This window comes from Rissa tridactyla, chromosome 3, assembly GCF_028500815.1.
Source record: "Rissa tridactyla isolate bRisTri1 chromosome 3, bRisTri1.patW.cur.20221130, whole genome shotgun sequence".
Taxonomy (NCBI): domain Eukaryota; kingdom Metazoa; phylum Chordata; class Aves; order Charadriiformes; family Laridae; genus Rissa; species Rissa tridactyla.
In genome coordinates, this window is record NC_071468.1 from 60,656,259 (window position 1) to 60,668,570 (window position 12,312).

Sequence of the window (12,312 nt, forward strand, 5' to 3'; positions counted from 1 at the left end):
ATTGGAACAGTTAATTTTCATCAAAGTTCTTGCTTGTAGACTTCAGTTGTGATTAAAATTGGCAATTTATGTAACATTGATTTTAACCGAAATACCTTGCCATCGCTGGGATATCATCTTTATCCAGAACATCTCTTTTCCATACTGTTATGTACATCATATCAAAGACTGGCAGACTCTTTCTGCACAGCAGCATCCTATCTGCTCAGACAGTTACAGCTCTCTTCGAGCCTTCACTGCCCCTTCATTACGTACATGCCCTTTTCTTGGCCTTGACCAATGAATCTTCTTTTTGCCATAGACATGAGGAAAGCTGTGGTGAAAATGACTGCCTTTGACCATATCATCCCCCTTGGCATCTTATTACCTTTGCTGTTTTCATCTTTGTTAGCTTAATCTTTTTTATCTCATCAGATATAAACTTGACTGCCTTCAGTGTAGTCTCATCCTGCCCAAACTCTTGTTTCTTATTTACTCTTGAGATTTCCAGTTCCTACCTGACCAGTCCATTATAGCAGCTTTTGCCAGCAACAAGCCAGGTTTTGAAGTAGATGCTTTTTATCACTTTTCCTCTGCCGCCCCTCAGGCTTTGTGAACATTCACTGACTGTCCTCCCTCAAATTCCCCTCTGCTGTGATGACAAAGCCGACAATTTTTAGGTTGCCAGCACTGTGCTTGTTATCCTGCTCTGGTCCCCTCTTGTTTTTTAGTGTCTAACCACAGTGTCCTCTCTTTTACGGCAAGTCCATTGGAACCTTTTTGTGTTTTTCTGCACTTATGTAAGACACTACAATCAATTCCTGGTATATACATAAGTACTGTAGTAATACAAATAACCGATAATGGCAACAGTGGCTTGATCTTGAACAGTGACAGGGATGGTCTGATGTCTGTAAATGGCCCAATATACAACTATGTTGTAATTGTACCTCCCTAGCATGATTCTGCTTGAATATGAACCCTTGGACTTCATGCCTGCTCTTTTTTTTTGCATCTTTTGCTGAAACAAGGAGGCATCTGAATCAGTTCAGACCCATCTATTTGTTCAAGCCAACCCCCCAGGTACGTCAGTACCAGCTGCAATGTATTTTTAATGCTGTTGTTTTCCTTAATGTAGACATCTGTTCATCATGAACTGACCTTTTAACAAAAGGTCTCCAAAAGACCATCAGATAGGAATATCTTTTATTCACTGCTGCCTTGATCAAGACATCTGCCGTAAAAGCAATCTGCCTATAAATTACTCTTTAAATAGGAAAGCAAAGCAAATGCTAATGCCTCATTAAGCATTTGGATCAATAATATGCTTATGTTTAGAATAAATTTTCCAAAGGCCAGATTTTCAGGAAAGCTCATTTTGAGACCAGATTTTCTTGTTCACAGAAATTATGATTGGGGCCAGACTCCTAAGAAAGCTGTGTTCTCGTGCAAACACCTAAATGATGGTCAGGGTTACAAAGTGCTCAGTATACAACGGCTCTTGTGGGGACCAATCAAATCTCAAAGACTTTCAGAGAGATGCCAGTGTGCCATATGCACTGGAAAATCAGATGACTCATTTTGGAAGCTAAATGTGGGACCTTTTGCAAACTCTGGACCAAATGGACCTATGAAAATCCTGGGCATAGTTTCAGAAGCCATACACGACTGGATTGAATAACGCAAGAATTTTTACTTTATTTTTGTGAACTTCTAAGGAACCGAAGGCCAAAGCTTTTCTACCCTAGGACTTTGTCATACAGTACTGGTATTTTTGTTTCTACAGCTAGAGCAGTGACGTGAAGCTAGCTCATGGAAAACCAGTAGTGCTGGAACACGAGCATATAACCTACATCAACTGCAAAGCACCCTTCTCCTGGAAGACAAGCACAACTCAGTGGAATAACACTACGTAAAATGGAAGTTGGAAATAACATATGATTTGTTGTCTTTTGCGGGATGACCTCCTGCTAAATGAAACTCAGTAAGAGTTTTGAATCGTGAGTTTCCTTTCCAGCCTATGCAGAGAGCTGTGTTTTGATTAATCAAAACCCAGAAGCTGTCATTCAGAAACATGGGACACAGAGCAAGACAAGGTGTCTTTTGTCTTGTTTTTTGACTCATTGACTGTGCTGATGCAGGTGGTCAACTCATACAAATCCTTTCAAAAACTTCAGACGTAACCAGCTCCATTTTTTGTTCCTGCTATTGCTACTAAAATTCTGTTCAAGAAAAGACCCATTCTAATTGTTAGAAAGCTTCCTTTAATTTCCAGTCTAAATGTATTTCAAGCCACTGTTTATTCCTTTCTACTTGTGCCAGCATTGTCCTTTAGCCATGCTCTCTCCTGGCTATATACCAACTTGTTACAATCATCAAACGCGCTCAGGCTCTCTCAGGCTCCGTTTTGCTAGGCTGAACAAGAACAGCTGTCTCACGATGCTTTTTGCAGCTCTCTCTGCAAGTTTGACTTCATCTTTCTTGAAGATGGATGAGCAGATCTGTACATCTGCAGACTTCCAGGTCTTACTCTATGATTTCAACAGCACCGTGTGCAAGAGGTCTTGTAACACAGTGTAGAAAACAGGAGAGAAATGGACATGTGTAATGTCTGATGGAAAGCAACTGTGTTCAGATATTTTACATTGCTTCCAAGATAGAAAAGGAAAAAAACCACTGACTGTCATTTTACATCGCTAACTGTCCAACTTTTGTGTAAAAAGCAAGCTGTTAAATCAAGAAAGAATACCTAAAACATCTTCACTGTCAGCTGCATACTTTTACCATTTCTTAGTCTATGGGAGACTGGGAAAGCAAAAGGCATGTAGGCTTCTACATTCCCTTATACTTTCTGTATAGAGAAGTTCAAATAATTGAATGGTTAGTTCATTAAAATCACATCTACAATCTTATTTCTGGAGCCACATTAGGATATCTTTCTTATAAAAGAAAAAAACAAAAAAGCAGCTTTACAAATCAGGACTTTTCCTCTGCCACTCAACTTTTGTGGGTGAAAGCCTGCGCCTCTCACGTCAGCCTACTGGCATGAGCAGCCTGGCTGACTTTAGTGGACAGGCTCTGCCCAAATACAGCTTTATCTAGAGTAGCTTTCCTTTTAAGAAGATTTGGATTCAGCCTCATTTGCATAGTTCAGGTGATGAATCGAAGATATACTATTCTTAGAAGAACTGGGTTTAGCCAGCAAATAACTCAGCTGGAGTGAGAGATTCTTTGGGAGTCAGGCAAAAAAAGATCCAACCCTTTTATGTACGGTGCTCATATCAATGATCTACAGAGATCATGAGTGTAAGAAGCCAGCTAGGCACACAAGAGGGAAGAAAGTCTGCTTTGTCTCTCACAGTGAGTGGTTTGCAGGATTAGACTTCTCAGAGAAAGCAGGCTCTTATCCGAGACCCTGGAAGATGAGGGTTACTATCTTAAATTCAACAAGGTTTGTTCCACTTTAGGGAAATAAAGCAAAGGCTTCTGAGAAGAGAGAAAGAAGAAAATTTGACTTTGATGAACATTCCTTGGTAGACAAACTAAAGTGTTGGTCAGCAGCAACGCATGCTCATAAGACCAGAGCTTGTGCCTCCAACCTTCTTTTTTTGTTACCCATGAGAAAAACAAAAGATTAAATTTAATGGCAGATTTAAGGGAGAGCAGGCAAAGTATAGAGGAAACGACCTCTGAACCCAGCATACTAAGACCTGTTTGCCAGCTCTCAGTTTAGAGTTATCCTGGGGGGAAAAAAACTATAAATTCATTTGGAAACAGGACTAGAAATTTTTTCTTTCACTGAAGGACATGAGAAAACCTGAGAGGATCGGACTTCTGTAAACAGCATAGGAACACTTCAGAAGTTTATGATCCATGTCACCCGCAGGGCTTGCAACAGAGCTCTGGCTTACTGCAATGCAATTATTTATCAGAGAAGCATCTAACACACCTGACGGATGGTATGCAAAACAAAACTTACAACTTTTTTCCAGGCAGTATCTTGCTAACGGTCACTGAGCCTTTCACTTCTTCAAGCCCAAGGTAACAATGAAATGTGAAAGTATCTGCCAGAGTCATGAAAAGATTTAGCTTGCTGTGATAAAAATGAGTAAGACCTAAGTTTAAAAACGGAACTCAGATACAAATTCAGGGTTCTCTGGTACATCTGTGTGCTAGAGATATCCTGGGAGGGTGGAGAGGAGAAAAGCAGCTCTGATAAAGTACCAGGAGGTGTTACAACGTGCAGCATGCATGCTGCATCAGCAAGCTACGTCCCTATACATAGGGAGGCAAACAGCAACAATTTTGACACCTATTCTACTGATGTGGCTTTTGGTCTTCTCCAACACTGCTGTAGGGGGCAGGAGGCAGAGAGACTCCTTGGATCCCCTTTGCGAAGCTCATACCCAACCTGCGACCTGGAGCGCTGGGTTCTGCTGAAGCTACTGCAGACAAGCGCCACAGCTCAGGAGCCCTGGCATGATGGAACAGTCCGATCTGCTGCCCAGACAACCAGGGTGTACTTGGACGTGCCACCTGTCTACTCACTGCTCTCTATCCCTTCCAAGGTGCTCACAGAGAATGGCTACAGTTTAGCTCTTTGTTTTCTGCAAAAGATGGTAGTGACTTTTCTTAGTCAAAACAAAACAAAACAAAAGAATTCAGAACTCAACTCAGGACAAACATAGTGTGAAAAAATGATCTAGGGAAAAGATTTCTCTGATTTCTCATCTGCAAAGCCTTATTCATCAGTTACCTGTTTTATGTAAAACTGTCACCAGCTTTTTATTATCCTGCCATAAAGGAGAAATTTCCTTTTAAACACACTGCTTGGATGACTGACATCTCATCATTACTACAAACAGTAACAGTTACACTATTAAATTGCCAAAGGGAATTTTTTCACCAAACACGAAAGGCACCTGTGAGCTGACAGGCAGCAGATGGGTACATGGTTTATGGAGCTGCCTGGCAGCAGAGGGAACAGCTCTCAGGGGTCGTCGTCTTCACTCGCTTCTGCTTAACTCCTCTTTACATTGCATGGCTGAGCCTATTGTTTGCCCTGTTGATTCTATACTTCTGTGGCTCATGCTGAAACAACTTTTTTCCTTTAACTTCTTTTAACTCCTAACATATTCCACATTCTACCAAGCATTGCTGCCAACTCTCACCATGTTATCACAAGGTGCCTGCATCACTTGTTTTTTTTAAGCTTCCAGCTCCAGTAGTCATCATCATATTTATATGACAAGGCCATTTGCAAGACCTGCTTGAACAAGAGAGCAAGTAAAGACTACCATTATTTCATAAAAGCATTTAAAAATAACCTCGTAACTTTCAGGGGCTGAGAGGCATTTTTTGGGACATTTTGATTCAGCTGGAGTCAGAACTGCAGCACATTGTGCTACTAAACAGCAGGAATTCATCCTGTCTTCAGGTCTTATAAACATGGAAAGTGTATATAACTTCCTGCAAGATTTACACATAAGAGTTCATGACTCTAAAAAGGCTAACATTAGCCTCACTAAAGATGAATGCCTTGCATCCATTATCCACTATCTCAGTTCTCACGATGGAGGGTTGTGACCTGATACACCAGCACTTTTATGGTCCAAGCAGAAGACAGTGAGGTAGGTATTCCTGCTTCAGGTCTGATTTTGAGGCTCTGTGAGCATTAGTGAACCTCCACTCTGCGGTTGTTAATTCCTCGCTCTGCCAGCAGGTGTAATGCATACCTGCTGCATCTACCGTTAAAAATCATGGAAGATTAATCTGTCAGGTGAGATGCATCTGTGAGATGCAGTGGGCCTTGCTCTTCCACTGAGTTCAACAGACTGGCTCACCTTTTTGCTTAATGTGCTATAAAGAATAACTGAAGTGTATTCACAATGACTATGCAGTGAGTTGTACTGGATTTGCACTGTGTAACACCGTTGCTGATGGATGGAATTGATTCTTAACACCTTTTTTGGGGCAGACTATTCCTCTGCAATAAATCTATCTTGTTCCTTTACAGGGGACTCACGTGCAGAAGAACTTATGTTTAGATGTAAGAGGAAAGTATACTTGAAGGGTTTTGCGTCTTCTCTATGTCATATTGACATTCTATGAAGCCTAGAATACAAAGTTTGCTCATTTCTTGTTCTCCTTCTCCCCCCTCCCTATATACTTCATCTTCTGAGAGGGACTGGAGTGATAGCTATAAATTCTTCTGTACTGAGTCTACTCCTGTACAGCAATCATTATTAATTTCTCCCTGTAAGGTCAACACAATATATAGGGAGTGCAGAGTGTAATAAAGCATTTGAAATAGATATTGAACCTTTCCTGCTTCACTGGAGTTCTACATTCTGCAAAGTCAGCTAGAGGGGATTTCAACATAGTTAGAAATGTGTATTTCTAAAAAAATCCTATACCTTAGGAAAAGTTCCAAGACCTGACAGTTCCAAAAAGCTGTATTTAGGGATGCATAAAATAATAAGTGGTCTGATCTAACCCCAAAGTTAACCTGAACCATTTTAAAGGAGTTTTCCACGGCTTTTATAACTCTTTTCCCCTGACCCAATACACATCTGGTTCTAGTTGGCACCAAAAGATAGGCGTATTTAAATGTCATGAAAAAGGCTAATCTTGTATTTCTGTCTTGTTGGGAGACAGGAAGTACTAGAAATCTCACAAGAAAGGCAGTTCTCCTTGGACATTCAGCCACTTTTTACGTAGTCAAGTGATTTACATAGCTCAGAGAAGAATTCAAAGTTCTGTATCAGCCAAACTGACCCTCTCAACCTCCAGAGGCTCATTCATCACTAGGTAGAGGTTGCTAGAAGACACTGGAAAGGCTGCTCAGTCTACCAGCCAGCCATGAAGTTCTTGATCTTTTGTATCGTTGCTCTTTCCTCTAGGAAAATCCAATAAATGGAATAGTATTTAAGAACACATTTTGACAGGGAAAAGAAGTGGTGGATTATTCAAGGGGCTAGAGAAAGAAAACAAAACTGGTCCAAATCTTGTGATTCCACATTAATCTTTACTTTTTTTGTAGTCAAACTCTTGTTACCAAGGTAGATCTGAGTTAATGTAACAAAATGAACATGGTCTTTGGGACTGCTAAATATTTACGCAATTAATCTATAGAAAACCCTATAGTCATAAAGTAGATTGTCCACAAATGACCTAGGTTCGGTTTGTGGTAGTGATATAAGCCCTTGAATGTTTCTGACAAGCTGTACTGCAAGTGTTTAAGATTTAATGCAAACCAACAGGAATGAGCTCCTGAAGTTATTTTCAAAATGATACATGGTTTTTAAGTGGCTTAAACATTTTTGAACTTTCAACCCATGAGCCACTTCTACAATGATATTGCGAGGTGATGCATATGCACTTAATGTCTTCTTCCACAAAAGGAAAACCTGAAACCAAAGCTTGCCCATGTTTACAAGGAAAGACCCACACTGAATTTAGATATTGAACATCCCTGCACGCATTTTCATGCTCAGACCGTGCTTCTCTTTATGATCTTATTACATCCACAGTAAAAGGCATGCCTACCAGTGACGGAATACTGATGTTTCACAAGTCTTATCTTCTCGGCAGGTTCTGCTGGCATCCTTGTGGCAGAACAGAACTCACAGCATGTATCGGTGCTAATGGAAGAACATGTTAATGTTTTAAGCAGGCGAAAAACAATTTGTGAAGAATGTGTTCATTTACCTTTTTGATCTTCTTTTTTTCCTTCCAATGCTGATGCTTTCTCTGATAAAGTACCATTATCTCCACTGGCTTTTACCACATTTTCTTCCTGTATGGTTTCTTCACCAACAGCTATGGTGTGTCCATTTGAAGTTTCAAAATTTACTGTTACGTCACCATCTGAAATGAAAATTAAAAAGCTATTGTTGAGTTTCACTGCTTCCTTAGCATCTATTTGCAACACACAGCATCCCTCTGCTTCCAAGTTTCCATGGAAGCAAAGCAGAAAGACTTACTGAAATGTGAATCACCAGGCTGCAGAGCTGCTCTGAAAAGTTAATGCTGTAAAGGAACTTTATACGCTTCCATGTTCTTTGGGTGGACATCTCTGCAGTAGTGGGCCTGGAAGTGCCCGTTGGTTTTCAGGCCCAGCTTCCTGTCTGTACACATTCGCATCCCGTTCTTTTTTTCTCCCCGCATCTTGGTTTACACAGCAAAGAACTGTGTGCATGGACCACAACGGAGTTGCAACGTGTTCCAACAGGTCCCAAATCTGGACAACTCGGGGGCAGAGTTGCAGGACTACTGTGGTGCACCCCAGTAGGTAAATCAGCCAGGAATTCAGACAGAAGTTCGCAGAATATGTGCCCAGTTGATGAATAAAATAGGTCACAAAGTCATCATCCAGTCTTAAGAACCAAGGCGAGGTCTTCCTGTATCATGTTATCGTACCATTATTGAATTCTGCAAGTCAAATTCTTTCCCAGCTCTGATGATAATTTACTCACTTACCCAGACTACCTCAGCTATGAGGTTGGTTTTTTTCCAATCCTGATAACAACCCCTTTCTCTTCCCTGTTTGTCTCTATATTCCTGAAAAATGCTACATACTCTTGCTGGCTCAACAGCTCACTCTCTTCCCTTATTTACCAATTTCTGTCCTCTGTTCCACGCATTTTAAAATTGCTGCTGATTTTTTTCTCTGGCCATTTCTAAGGCTTATGTTGCTCACACCCCACCTGCAGTTCATATAAATGATTGCTTTCCGTCTGCAGGATTCTCTTGCTGTCCATCCAAACATGCAAATCTACCTGGTGTCTCATCTGGTTCTTCCCGTTGATTCTTCATTAATTGTGGTAACTCCACTCTCTTCTTCTCCTCCTCTTCCTTGCTCTATGCTATCAGCTGTGGATATTTGGCTGGTTCCCTGGTTTCAACACAATTATGTAGCCTCTCTCCTACCACCTTGGGCTGCTCCATAGGTTAAGCTGATGGTTTCATTCTCACCCGCACACTAATTCAACTTGATGTGTAAAAACTAAGTTTTGCCCTCTTTACCTTGTCTTGTTCACTATAGCTGACAGTTTCTCAAGGCTTCTTTCTTAACTTACCGCAACATTCAGGTTCTTCATCTCCTTTCTTCCAGAGGTTCATATATCCATTCTTTCCTCTCTGTCTCCACATGTGGCGTCCCCACCTCTTATCCATGTCATGGTTCTGCAAACACCTCCTGCCTCTAAGTGGCACCTTCCACTTGTTTCTTCTTCATCCCATGTGAAACTGTCACTTCTTCACAATTCTTACCTCTCACATTTCAGGGCTCCGTGTAATTTCCCCATCTAACTTTCAGCTCCACGGTCATTCCTTCTAACTACCTTCAGAGTGCTCAGCCACTGTCTTTTCTGTATCTCTTTTTTTAGCACCTTCAAACCAATCCTGTATTCTTTCAAACTGCTCCTTGAGAACTATAGTTTTCATCAGAAAGGACGTACAAAGTGATGAAGGCAACAGGGACTAGATTGATGGCCTTCTTAAGATGGGAGGAAGGGGAGAAAATCGTTCATCTTTACATCCTTTTCTCACTTTACTCAATTTCTGTGAGGGATCCAAAGTCCCGTCCCCTTTTAAGAGTGGAATAGAGGGTCAAAGACACTGATGGTGAAAGCATACACACTTTTAGCACAAATGATAGCATTTATGTTCAGAATGTTTGCAACCAACCTGAAATGTTAACACATTTCATTAACTGTCCCAGGAGTACAAATGCAATTTACAACCATCAACGGACAAAGTCACACAGCTCCTCAGTAAAGCGTATAGCAAAAAAATGTAACAAATTCACAGAGGGACAAATCGAGGTATGGAGAGTTTTCATTTCTTGTTTTAAGTCAAAGACAGTGGCAGAGACAAGTTCAGAAGCCAGCTATGCTGAATGCCATAGCTTGGTAATTAGCAAAACACTGTAAAGACAAGTGATGTCACATGTCAACAAACAAGCCCTTTATTTCTAAATATCAATGTGTACGATACTAACCATACACATTGATACGGTCATGATTCTTCAGCTCAGGCAGAGTAACACAATTTCTAGGAGAAAAATATTTTTGGAGATAATGGAGTTCTTAGATTCCTTGATAAAATGATGAATGGTTTAATTTTAAGCTACAGAAAATTATTTCACTCACTTGAATTTTATTTGATCTAGATTTATAGAAGATCAAGAATATTAGAAAGAATACCACTAGTGACATAATCAGATGCAGCACAGAGGTGTTAACCATGGTTTACTCATGCTTTTTGAAACACAAATTCTGGTTAATACCAGTTACTAAACCTTATAGCATTTTGAAACTTGTGGTGTCTTCCCCACAGCTTTACGGTTGTGCCATTTGTGAATGTGGTCTGTATGATAGCAGCGGGATCTGTACGATCCCAGCAGTGGTACTTTTTGATACCTGAAATGGATGCTACTGATTTGCTTGGGGGTCCCAAAGCCCCTAATTTTTCAACCAAAATTTCTCGTGTTATACTCCAGTTGCTTTAAACAGCAGACCTTGACTCAAAAAATAGATTAATCACTACCTTAAAAAATCTGCAAACAATAAGTAGGAACCACAGGAGTCACATGATTTAAAGGGAACATCAAAATACTTAAGGATATGACCAGAAGTCAGATGGTGTACCTATGGCAGGAGCAGTTACAGAACACAAGTCTGTCGACTCCAACTTTAGTTGTTTGTCAGCTGGCCCAAACTATGTCTCACACTCATCAGCTTTGTCTCCTCATACCTATTTATACTATGTGGAAACAATACAATAGTAGCTTTATCATCCGTGTTTACAACTTAGGAGCTAAATTCTCAATGTTATCACCTTGCTCGGGCATTTCCTTCAGCACTCCCCTTCTTATCAGCTCCTCTCTGCTTTGTCTTGTCGAAATCTTCCTTTCCAACACTAAAGAAAAAGCACAGTTAAGAATAGATTTATTCTTGTACTGCTAATGCTTGTGGAAAATGTATTAAAAGTTTATTTTTTTTAAAGAAACCCTGAGAATTTCCTCTGATTCTGCAGGAGAAGTGGTCTGGGTTTTCATGGACGGTCTCTGAAAATATCGTCTCACAATTTCAGGCACAGAAGGGGGAATTCACCAGCCTTCAGCTAAGCAAGGCTCCATGAGGCTTCCTTTACAGCCAATGGAAAAAGTTACTTCCAGAGTGAAACTGAACTCATCCTAGCACAGGCATTTAATACGTAAAAGCACCTCTTTACCATTGACTCGGGTGAGCAGCTCAGCTGGAGATACTTCTGTCTGCTCTGTAGATGTTTTGAGTTGGGAGAGACAAATCCTGCTCAGAGCAAGCAACTCACAGTGTAGCCTTTATGACATGCAAACTGTTTTAAAGGAAACAAAAATAACCTTAAACAGAAGCTAGAAAGTTCTGTTCTTAAAGGAAACAACATCCTCATCCAGGCTGGTTGGCTTTCATGGAAAAAAATGCAGCATCCTGTTTTTTAGGTTAAAAAAAAAGCATACAACACACACAAAAAAGACTGTGACATGAAACATTTTAATTATTATGTTTATTTCCCGTGGGAAAAATGCTAAATAGTTTTATAGGGAAAAGCATTTACAGATAGCAAAATAGACTAACCCCCCACTGCACCCCACTGCCAAACCAATACAGTTTTGGTCAGTGATCTGGGAGGCCACTGTAACGATCCACTGAATCATGGTGCACGGTCCCTAGAATGTGAGCACCACTTGCAAAATCCTGTCTTCACTGTTAGGAGAAGTTAATCTCCCATCCTGATTCTGTTTACATATGGACATCAAACCCCAAGCGACATTTGGAGCTCAAGCTGAGGGCATGCGGCAAAGCTTCAGCCGTGCTGGACTTCATCCTATTAATGTTATGGGATAGGGGTATTTATCTCATCAACTAATTCAAACACTCTGGTAATCCAATTACTGGCTAGGGTCAGTCTAATTGCTGTTTGCAGATTAAATGCTGCAAGAAGTATTGTCAACCTCATTTGTGCCAGCCCATTCGGATTGAGCAGCCATATGGTGAAGTGATGGCTCCTGTGAAGGCGCCGAGACGCAGTTTGGTGCTTTTGAGAAATTTACCCTCTGGGCACAGCAGCTGAGAAACGCCTTTCCCGGCAGCAGGTAACCCCGGCTGCTGACTTGCAACCGGGCTGGCTGAACTCCGACGCCTGAAGGCATCCCTGCTCACAGCTTCCCGCTCCCCTTCCCTGCCAGGGGAAGGGGATGGTTGAACAGAAGACGAAGCAGATCCTGCGCTTCCCAGATTTACAGCACCGTGTTTATTTCTCACACTGCAAAGTGTGGGCATTCAGCAA

The 12,312-nt window shown here is 41.0% G+C and overlaps 1 protein-coding gene across 4 annotated transcripts in view; it reads right to left on the reverse strand.

Annotated features, from left to right (window-relative positions):
• The window catches only part of PHACTR2 (phosphatase and actin regulator 2), a 141,546-nt gene that overhangs the window by 28,018 nt on the left and 101,216 nt on the right, over positions 1-12,312 (reverse strand). For 3 of the 4 annotated variants that reach the window (XM_054195143.1, XM_054195146.1, XM_054195145.1), the window contains exons 3-4: positions 10,822-10,902; positions 7,690-7,848 (exon numbers count right to left, since the gene is read on the reverse strand). In XM_054195143.1, the coding sequence (XP_054051118.1) occupies positions 7,690-7,848; positions 10,822-10,902 (240 nt within the window). The remainder of the gene's footprint in view (positions 1-7,689; positions 7,849-10,821; positions 10,903-12,312) is intronic. The other variant, XM_054195144.1, reaches the window with a different exon arrangement.